The sequence below is a fragment of the Linepithema humile genome, chromosome 2, assembly GCF_040581485.1.
Source record: "Linepithema humile isolate Giens D197 chromosome 2, Lhum_UNIL_v1.0, whole genome shotgun sequence".
Classification (NCBI taxonomy): Eukaryota; Metazoa; Arthropoda; class Insecta; order Hymenoptera; family Formicidae; genus Linepithema; species Linepithema humile.
Window position 1 is genome coordinate 13,646,461 of NC_090129.1, and position 11,778 is coordinate 13,658,238.

The 11,778-nt window shown below is 32.7% G+C and overlaps 1 protein-coding gene across 2 annotated transcripts in view; it reads right to left on the reverse strand.

Annotated features, from left to right (window-relative positions):
• The window catches only part of LOC105668191 (protein Wnt-11b-1-like), a 161,421-nt gene extending 150,264 nt beyond the window's left edge, over positions 1-11,157 (reverse strand). Inside the window, exons 1-2 of one of the 2 annotated variants that reach the window (XM_067349812.1) lie at positions 8,074-11,157; positions 7,239-7,497 (exon numbers count right to left, since the gene is read on the reverse strand). In XM_067349812.1, coding sequence (XP_067205913.1) covers positions 7,239-7,324 — 86 coding nt within the window. In that variant the 5' untranslated portion in view covers positions 7,325-7,497; positions 8,074-11,157. Of the gene's footprint in view, positions 1-7,238 lie in introns of both variants that reach the window. The other variant, XM_067349811.1, reaches the window with a different exon arrangement.
• Positions 11,158-11,778: the final 621 nt, after the last annotated feature.

Genomic DNA, 11,778 nt, shown 5'->3' on the forward strand with positions numbered 1-11,778 from the left:
AAAATTACCCTATCAAAAGCCCGCGGCTCTCTAATTCATTATTACCATCGCCGCTGCAAGCTCGCGTCAGCTCGTTCCTTCTCCTCCAATGACATTTCGGGACCCGTGTTACGACTCGACCTGGGAATCTTATTTCCACGTAAACGCTCATGAGCGTGCAATCACGTTGCCTTACAACCCACACGAGAAAGCACTGTAGCATTTACATAAAGTTATAACTTTGGTTTTTACGCGAAGCTTATCGAACGTATATATATTCTTTCTTCTTATTAGCATAAAATGCAAACTTTACATTTTGACACTTTCTAGCTGCAATAAATATTTTCACTATATTCAAACAATGTTTAACTTTGCTACAATGATTTGGCTTGCCAAGAAAAAGAGTAAAGATCACAGTAAAGGATTACATTTCTACGAGAGTATCGCGCGCGCATTCTTTGCACGCATGACTCATTAAAGTTGCATAAAGGGTGTAAAAATTTTGCAAATTTTTGAATGCGCATCTCCTATCTTTTACGCGTCGCGAAAAACAAGAAACAAAAATGACAAAAACATTTTTCTCGAGTGGCTTAGGAATTTTTACCATGCTTGCTTTTTACGAACCATAAATATTTGATTCAAATTATTAGCTCATTAAAACACGTCCTGTTTGCTATGATTATTTTAGCAATTTGCTATGAACTATGAGAATCCTCATCTCAATAATGTTTAATACGCTGACAAATTCGTAGATAAATTTTACGCATGTCGTGTTTCGTATCGCTTCTAATGCTTCATCGACTTGATATCTTAATTGACCGCACAAATGCAAAATAAAAATTAAGTAACTTGTCAAATAACTTTGACTATTAACATAGATGATTGTAATTTTGTTTTCTCTACAAATTTACGCAAAATTTTATACATATATAATTTTATATTTAATTGTGTTGCAAGTAGAATATATTTTCGAAATGTTTTAATTTTCTTATAAATAATAATGGAGAAAATAATAATGAAGAAAATAATAATGGAGAAATGATAAGTAAATAGTTTAAGAGATGATATTTGTTTGTCGGAAATTAAAAAGTGTAATTAAACTTTCGTTGCATTAAATTCTATGATTGTGAACACATTTTATGTGATATATATGTATATTTACATATCATAAAGCAAGTGTTAAGAATTACGTCAAGGATATGTTTTATATAGTGTTTAATGTTTAAAAAATCATTCAGACAACTTAGATTTAGAAATGTTTCTTTACACCGTCATAAAATTATTTTCAGTAAAATTGTCTTCAGTTTTTATCTCAAATATTTTTGGAACGCGTACTTTTTCTAAAGCACTAGGTTTATGATAAATCGATCTGTACCGCAATAATATCCCAGACAACACACATGTCTCAAAGAGAGCTAAAAGACGTTTAAAGGACTAAAAAAATAATCTGGGATACTTTCTGGTGAGCAATTTCGAAATCTAAATAGATTGTTCGGCATCCGGAAAGATAGTCGAATACAGATACGATATGTAATGAGCAATTGGTGCAACGGCCAGTTATGTCTAAGTAAGTAGGATCCAGCAGGATGCATGACAAGCTGTTTATGTGATTAAATACAGATTTTAAACTGTTATTCTGCGTTACTCAGCCCGCAGCAAAATAATTTACGAGCCGTTCTCTCAAGACGAATGCACGACTATTTGTTATCGCGTATCAGATAATTAATTATCAGTACCAGTACGTATCATTGAGTTAATCACGATGCTCTGAGCGATCGCATAATTTAATTTTAATCGATTTTGAAGATTGTACTGCGCACATGTTGATTAGCACATAAGTTGTGCAAAGTTGATAAAAATTTGCCTGTGAAGAAGTATTTAATTGGAATAATATATTTTATATTTTTATTATAAAAATTAACTGTATACAGAACAATATTAAATTTCTGATATCAGATTGGCTGCACGACTGATTAGTGAAGCAATAATAATGATAAATAATACAGACATAAATAATTCATCTAGTAAAATAAATATCTTAGAGTAATAAACTGAAGCGCACATTATAGAAAGATCTGTGGAGATTTCAAATGCCCAGTCTAGACTAGAAGATAATTCTACTTGTGGCTCATTCAAATGGATAGTTTAACGGGTAAAAATTATATTAAAGTTGTTTTTCAACACAATAATTTTTTTTTAATTGGATAAAAAAATTATTTGATACGGTTGATGCAATTAAAAGCCAACTTCAGTATAATTTTAATCTATCAAACTATCCACTCGGATACACTACAAGTAGATGGATCATCCTCCGATCTAGACAGGGAAAAAAAATATAAAATACAATAGCAAGAATAAAAATAAAATTATTTGTGCAACTAGTTTGTCACTCATCACGCGATCACGTTCGCATTGTTTAATAACTATAAGGGTGTTCCAGACTTACCATAATACCCATTAATGGCAGATTCCTGAGGTCATTTTGAAAATCTTAATGCCAAAATGTTGAGGCTGCTATAGTTTTTGAACAGGAAAGATTTAAAGTTCATCAATCAGATTGTCAAAATTTTGTGCGCTCAGGGACATCACATATCGAAAAGGCCCTTTCACAACATTTTACTCAGCTTGATCAAAATAATAATACTTGAAATTATTGTTTACTTTATTTCTTTGTACATTGTTCGCAAGATTGAAGAATTTCGGGATGAAAATAGTAATTGTCGTGTGGAAACGCGATACGCGTCGAATTGTCAAAGCATCCATGTGAAGCGTGCCATTGACAAATGACATTTCTCATATAATGAGAGCAGGGCTGGGCAAAATACATCATTAAGTATTTGAAATACAAAATACAAAATACTGTCAATCTTAATATTTTAATAGAAGATATATAGTATTTTATATTTTGTATTTGATAGAAGATTGATAGTATTTTATATTTTGTATTTCAAATACTTAATGATGTATTTGGCCCAGCCGTGACTAAGATTGACAGGATTTTGTATTTTGTCCAGCTCTGAATGAGAAAAAATTAATACAATCGGTAGGAAATACGGTCTGCTGCATGAAAAAAGGCGAATATTTTGTTCGTGTTCCTTCAAATAAATAAAGAAAAATATATTTCTAAACATATTAATATTTTCTTTTCTTACCGACTTTATTTTTCTTATTGACATTTCATGCAGCAGACCATACTTCGTACCGATTGTATTGATTTTCTCTCATCACAAGAGAAACGTCATTTGTCAATGGCACGCTTCACACGGATGCTTTGACAGTTCGGCGTGCATCGCATTTCCATACGACAATTTAGAAACTATTATCATCCCAAAATTCGTCAGTTTTGCCAACAATGTACAAAGAAATAAGTGACAATATGTTAAGTATTATTATTTTTTTTGAACTGAGTAAAGTGTTGTGGAAAGACCCTTTCGATATGCGATGTCCCTGAGCGCGCAAAATTTTGACAAGCTGATTGGTAAACTTTAAACCTTTCCTGTTCAAAAATTATAGCAGCCTCGACATTTTGGCATTAAAATTTTCGTCTCCAAATGACCTCAAAAATCTGCCATTAACGGATGTTACGGTAAATCTGGGACACCCTGTATATGTGTACATTATATACAACTTTAATACTTCTTTGCTTACTTGTCTATGTATTGTACAATATTGTGAATGCTGAGTACAATGTTACTGACAGGCATCTGTCGAAGCTACGTCTTTTATTTTGTTTCTCCCAAGATTTCGTAACGATGACAATATTTGCCTTTTTCTATATCAGCACGAAAGAATAATTTTATTGACTATATTCTATAAAGAAAAATGCATTTTTTTAATTTTCTGAATTATATTGCATTATCTATATAAAATAACTCTTTCGACATAATACGTGTATTATTCTAATAACATAAAACGAGTTGGACGCGGGATAATTTTCTATTAATATTCTTTATTTAAATAATTGCTTTTAAAAAATATAACCAAAAAAATGTAACAAAAAAATAATTTATTATTATTAATTTATTGTTTATAATATAAATTTATAATATTTGATCTGTATACCGTTGACCATATCGTTTTATACGCAAAAATTGTAGCTTTCGCCACAAAAAAAGTTCACGAATGTTCATGAGGAGACATTCTTATAAAAATATATGGCGGTTTCTTCGTTAAAAAAAGTCGCAATATGCGTTTCAAAATGGAGCCGGTTGCACTTTCAAAATAAATTTTGACGGTGGAATCGTAAAGCATAGTTTTTACGAGACCGATAATAGGCAAGAGCGCCTACGAGTCTCCAGCGATTGGAGAACTTGAGAGAGGAGAAATTGTTCAGGGGCGTATATCTAAAAAAATGAAAGAAGAAGAGTAAAATCAGCTTGACTATCCTAAGCTTACGAGCACTCGAGTGTAACTAATTTATATTTACCTATATTAATCCTTATGATGTTACTTCCGTCTTCTTTCTCATTTAGATATTAATGCGCGTATATATTTTTTTGTTCCATATAAAGTAATGCTTTTCTGAATTTGTCATTTATTTCTGATAAATCATACAATCGCATTTTATAGATTTTATAGATAATCCAACTTGTCTCACAGCTTCATCGATTTATTTAATGTAATTTAATATAATTTCTTTGACACATGTTGATATTTGAAATCACAAATTAATGATCAAGTGGTGAAGATTTCTTTGCGCGAATTCCACGCCACGTGATATAATCCCGCTACCCTATCTCTTAAATGTAAGTAAGAATGCGTGATTTACGACCGATGCATTGTAAAGACCGCTTCGTCAAGAATGATTGTATAAATAGAAACTCGTGTGTGATTCAACGCGCCCCTCCGACCGCTTGTCGAGGACTGCGCGTAAATTATTATAAATCGATCCTTGGCCTCGATCCTCGATCATGATCCCGCTGAAAGAGCCGCAGATCACTCCGCGAGAATACTATTCGCGACGTCGTCTCCAAGTCAACGATCTTTGATCTTTCAGACAATGATTAATGAATCCATAAGATGCAGTTCAAGATAGATAGTTTTCTATCTTTTTTTATTTTTAATCGCGAGAAGATTAGAAAATCGTACCGATAATATAGCAATGCCTCGAGATATAAGAATAATAATGTCTATAAATAAAATTTTGTTATTTATATTATTCTCGAGACTTTATTTATCTGAGCCTCCTGATTTCCAACCACTAACTGAAAAAAAAACTGTTGACGGCTCCGAGACAAGTATCATTTTTCTTCGTTTCCATCGTTTCCAGATAACAGATTACAACTGATGCGACTCCTTAATGCAAAAAGATCATTGCTGTTGGACGCTCCAAAACAATGGGATCGATGCTCACCCTACAAAAGGGGTAACAAAAACAAGATGTCGGATCACTCTTCGAAATTATCCGTCAATGTCGGTCGCGATAATTATAAACAAAAGAATCGCGAGAAGGCTTCGATCCTGGGGTGAGTTCTAGGAAAGCGTCATTTATAAATCACGATTCGTGGGCAACCCCTAATCTTCCACCCCGTTCATCCTGCATGCCGCTCCCTGATCGTCTTCCTTTCGTATTGCCTCTCATTCCCCTCGTCGTATTCTCCCGTATTTTGGTTTTGCACGCAAAACCACCATCACTCTGCCATTCATCATCCACCGCCGCCTCAACCTTCTCTCTATTTCCGTTTTTTCCATCCTTTCCCCTCCTTTCGTCGGGATGGTCCTCACCTCACGCTTTCCTTCACTGATGATGAAAAAAAGAATTCGCCTCGAATCGCACAATTAACTCGCATCCTGAGGTCGAAAAACTTTTGGGAACAAGAGTTAACTGATCGGCCTCCTGAATGTTCACAAGACGTGCACAGCTTCAGAAGAGAGTAATAATTCTTGGTGCGTGATTGATAAAAAGCGTAGAATGATGAGAAATAATTCGTGAAACTTGAGTAGAACAAAAAAAATTAGGGAATGACAAATAACGATATCTTGTAAGAAAAGAATTGAAAAGAATTTATAAGTTTTTTTATTCGTTATTTAGTTTCAAATTTTCAATCTTTCCGCAATCTTTTTCTTCATGATCAGATTTGCTAAAGTCTAAAATGATGTAGAAGGAATTAAGAACTGACAAATAAGAACTCGCTAATGAAATAGTTAAATAGAAAGAAACTGCCATTGTTTTTACATTATAAATACAATAACTTGTAGAAAACCCCGATATTTCGTGCCCGCGAATAATTAAGAACGGCTAGTCTGAAAAAAAAGAAACGCTGCAATAAATTGGCCGCCAAAGCAAGATAGTTTTAAAATGCTGGTAATCATCCGCGTTTTTATTTGTGAAACAAATTGGTTTAATATAACAAACGTAAAGCATCGTTATTTATTAACGATATGCGGTCCATCAGCGATATTTTTATTCTTTAAGTACGAAATTTATGCCGACTGCGATTGCCTCTAAATCTTATCATAGTTTTTAGTCCGATCTCTTTGATTCAAGGAAAATAATGATCGAGATCGAGAATGAGAGACGGCATCCGCCTCGCACGCGTTCTCGGGTGCTTCCCTCGGCCACTAATCTATTTGTTTCTCATTAACGGACCTACATTAATCTTCGAACTCGTTCGGAGAGACTGCAAGCAAACGTGAGAGCGCGAATGGAACTCGTTATCGCGAGGATCCCTGGTCAAAGGAAGACTCATCGGATGTCGGTACTATGGCCTAATGACTGAGGAATCTCCGCATATGACTATGTAATATATAACTCGTTACTACATTTACGCAAATTCAACACTGGTTTTTTCAACGAATTTCTTATATAACTATCGTATATAATTATCAATTTTATATGTCTTACATGTATATTTATACTTTTAACAATATATTATATATTATTGAAAGAAACAAAAATCAAATAATCAAATTTATTATTCGAAATTTGATTTTTATTTAATTATTAAAAGAGATTAAATTGCGATAAATAAAAATAGCTAATAATTGTAAATTTTGACATTTAAAGCGAGCCTTTAATGATTTAAGCAGGCCAATTATTTTTATATAAAAAAATTTATTCGAAATTATTCATACGCTATAGGACGAGCTTTCCCAGAGTTTCAGCCGCGTTAATCTGATTGAATTTCGGATTTCAGTTTGTAAATGTCGAAGTACATAGTGAGGTTTTTTTTTTTTAACGCAGAAATTTATTGTACGAAGAGTCATGTGAATACGCGAGAAAAATAATGAGATAATAAATACACAAAATCAGTACTTACAGCCATTTGATACATCTGCCGTATTGAACCAGCAACACGAGTAGTAGAAGCCAGATCTTAGCACTGCTTCGCTTTTTTATCCGCATCTTTTTTCGTTTCGCATTCTAAAAGATTAAGATTGTCGCTCTCGTTCTGGGAATGCCGTGAAGACGATTTCCTGTCCGCGTTTTCAAAGACCGCCAGTCATCCCTCGATGTTGCGTAAATCGCTGCACGAAGATTCGAGATCTCTTCGTCGTATCCATCGTTCTACCTTGTCACTATTAAAAAGTCGCGATACTTTCTTTTCTTTATTGAAAAAATCGAAGGAACCGTCTTCAATGCATATTGAAAAAGCTCTATGTATCTTTTTCATGTGATTTTAGCATTGCATTTGATTATTCGTTCAATCAGTTTTTTAATCAACAAATAATTTTATAATAAAGACAAAGTTGCTGATTAATTAATACAGTAATTTTTAGATAATATTCAAAATACACAAAAAATAATACTTTTGGAATACTATTTAGATATTGCATAACATTTTCGCTAAAACTAGATTTCTCTATTGATTTAGAATTTGAATTGTGTGCATTTTCTTATAAACTAATTAATAATAATTAGATATAAAATATATAGAACGCGTGCTAATCTTTCAAAAAATACAACGTTTAGAAAATATATATTAAACACTGAGCTTATGTGTATGTCAAACAATTCATGTTCTTAATCTAATGATTATTCAATAATCCTATGTAGTATCTTGACCGGTGACCTTCGATTCGAGACTTTTTTTCGATTATTATTAATTATTATTGCAATTAATGGCAAACTATAAAGCGCCTTATTTAACTCACAAAAAGGCGAAATAGCATACGTATGACACGCACAAGCACCAGGCACCACTTTTCTTTACAATCACGAGCAGATAGTTGACAGTACGCTTCAGGATCCTTCAGGATCTGTGACGATTTCGGAGAACTTCCCCGCGCGTCCGACTCAGCAGGGAGTCTGCGTGCTTACAGGTGTCCGTCGGAGCAGTCCCGCAGGATTTGCCAGCCAGTGGTGGTGGTGGAGTCCTCCTACTACTTTACTTCCTCCTACTTCGCCTCCTGCTTTGAGTCTCCTCTTTCCTCGATGTACGAAAAGTCCGACGATCAGCACGGGGACGCCGATTGCCCACGAATAAAGACGAAGAACAATCGTGGCCGCTAAATCCTTTCACAGAAACAAATATATGTATATATTTCTGTCAGATTTTTCTTCTTTTTGTTCTTTAGGTATTAATGATTGGCAATTAAAAAATTTAGAAATGCAAGATGCAAAATAAAATTTTGTTTTTTATTTGTTCTCAAATTTGAACTTACAATTCATATTGAATATATTTAATTGTAAAGGATAAACATGTGTGCTCACGTGTGTGAGCACTAGGGTTAGGAAGTTCATGCTATAAAAACTGTTTTAATATGCATACAACTATGCTTTTAAAATTTGCAAAATATACCCAAAAATATGCACCAAAAATTGTAAAATGCACTATTAAATTTATGTAAACTTGTATTTATTATTAAAAAACTGAAGTGTTTTACCTTCATATATCTAAAATAAGATACTTATAAATTGCAGTTCACAACAAAAAAACATTACTTCAACGCATCAAACAACAACGCAGTAAAAAGAGAGGAGAAGATCAAGTTCAATATACATAAGATTAAATATTTTAAAGTTGTTTTCCAATATTTTTTAAATTAATTTTTTTTACAAAGCCAATGTTAAAATATGCTATATTACAATAAAGTTACGCATGTTTTTCATTTTTATATTTTTTTTACGAAGTCAGTGTTAAAATATGATCTGTTATAATAAATTTATAAAAATATGATGCAATTATTTAAAAGTGTAATAAAATTTATTTAAGAGACTAGAAAATGTACGATTTGTATAGATAATTGTATAGATGTGAATTGTATTGATAATCAGCAATAACAATCTTTGAAAAAAATATGCAAATGCATGAACTTCCTAACTCTAGTGAGAACATATATTATTACTAATTAATTTTTAAGAAATAGATAATTTAAATTTTAAATAAGCAGAAAAATCTAGGCCAAGATTTCATGCAGTATCTAAATAATATGTAAAAATATTATTGTTTTTTTTTATGGAGTAAAAATTACTATGTTAATTGACTCGAAACCCTGTCTTTATTTTTACCTGATAAAGGCTGAACAAAAATTAGATACTTATTGATCAAATAATTCTGTCATTGGAAGAATTGGGAGAATATATAAATTGCAAGAAAAGTACATTTTTTTCATCAGACACTTGTCTAATTCAGAATGTAATTTGTGTAAAAAACTCTCACGATGTTATAACCTTTCAATGTGTGGATCAAGAAGATTTAAATTGTTTGTCACAAATTATTTATCCTCTTCAGTCAATTAATTTCGGCAATGCATTACGCTTTTCTAGCATTCGATATTACCGAAAATTATACACTATAACAAAGAATATCCTAAAAAAGAAAGATGAACAGGGTCCAAGGTTTAATGCGGAAGACTTTAATGAGCTGGCGGTATCTTTGTGATCATTTGTTTTACTACAAGGCGGAGCTAAAATAATTTATTCCTGCCTTTACTATTTAAATGCTGGTAAGCATCAATGCTCTCTCGCTTCGATTCGTTGATCGAGTTCGAACTTCTAATGCCTCCATATAAAGGAAATCATTATATTGAATCTTTGTACTCCCTTTTTTAGTTTAATTATTAATTAATTGGCTTGATATTTATATTTGACATTCATAACTTTCTTTCTCTTCTAATAAATTTTATTTTTATTTTTTTAATATTCTTTCTTTGTTATATAAAAATTTAACAGTTTTTCTTATTTTAATATGGACTAATTATGTTACTGTTTTTTATATGATATACTTCAATTAGAGCTATATATTATATACTTCAATTAGAAAAAGTCGTAGATCTCTTGCCCAGCGCTAATTACCGTGCCAATTTTGTCCACGGTGCCGATCATTCGTCTTCCTTTCCATTTGCCTTGATCGTACTTTGCTCGGCCCTTCCATCGCCCCTCGTTGCCGTCGATAAATAATCCTCCGTCAGACGTTCATTACATCGTTAAGTTTCGGCACCGACTTGTATCCACTCTCCGCTCCGCATACGAAATTCGACGAGCGAGTTTGCCTGCAGTGGTAAATATCGCATGCCGCGGAAAAAGATTGTGAATGTTTTGGTTAATAAAGAATATCGACATTAGAACATGTGAAGAATGAGAAACGGTTTTATATTGATTGGTTATTAAACATAGGATATGTGACTTCTGATGGAGAAATCCGAATAAACAATAGAAATGTAAATAATAATTGATTTACAAACTGAATTAGATTTAAACATATAAAATAGGTATTACTTTTTACGATAAAATTTTAACATGCATTATGATTAAACATTACATATGAATAAATAATAGTAATTAAAGCGATTTACATTTTTTAATTATAATTGAACTAATTATCAAATCAAATAAAAAAGCTATGTTAGCCCAGAGCAGGTTGATGGGTGCTCAAAGATCAATTAAAACAAGTTATAAAATCAAACGTTTCGGCACATTTATTATGGCCATCTTCAGTGAAATCATAATAACGGCAAGCGCGCCTTACAAAAAGAAATAAACTAAAAATAACAACAAGCATACGCCGCAAGGTTTAACACATGTCGGTTAAAGATTTCAACCGTTTAACAAAAGTCTCCATATGATTAGGATGATTCTCGAGGATGAATGCTATCCACTCATCTAACACATATCGACGGCGACACACTTAATAAGGTTTTAGTAGTCTGAGATCTAAGGAAATTTTTTAATCCGACATCAGAATAATTCTAACTAGATAAACTGATAATCTGACTGCTTTACAAATGACTGAATTGGTTGTATTGAGGGTGACCGCTCTTTCGTCTACTTCCATATTTCCACATTGGCATATTTTCTTCGTTATAAAACACAAAAAGAGGAAAAAGATGTGTATTCGCTGCGGTATGTTCCACAAGCTACGACTAAGGCTGCGTTCCGAAATTCACTGCCAGTACTGAAAATCTACAATATACGTAACGTAAATTATAGATTTTCAGTACTGGCAGTGAATTTCGGAACACAGCCTGAATGTACTACTACTAATTCAAATGCGTCCGACTTCTAATTCATATTGTTCTTGGACCAACCATCCGGTACCGTAATGCGTCGTCAATTTAACTACTTTATATCGCTGACATCGCAAGTAAGGATTTTTATAATTTATAACCTCGAGAATCATCCTAATCATATGAAGACTTTTGTTAAACGGTTGAAATCTTGAACCGACATGTGTTAAACCTTGCGGCGTATGCTTGTTGTTATCTTTAGTTTATTTCTTTTTGTAAGGCGCGCTTGCCATTATTATAATTTCACTGAAGATGGCCATAATAAATGTGCCGAAACGTTTGATTTTATAACTTGTTTTAATTGATGTTTGAGCATCCATCAACCTGCTCTGGGCTAACATAGCTTTTTTA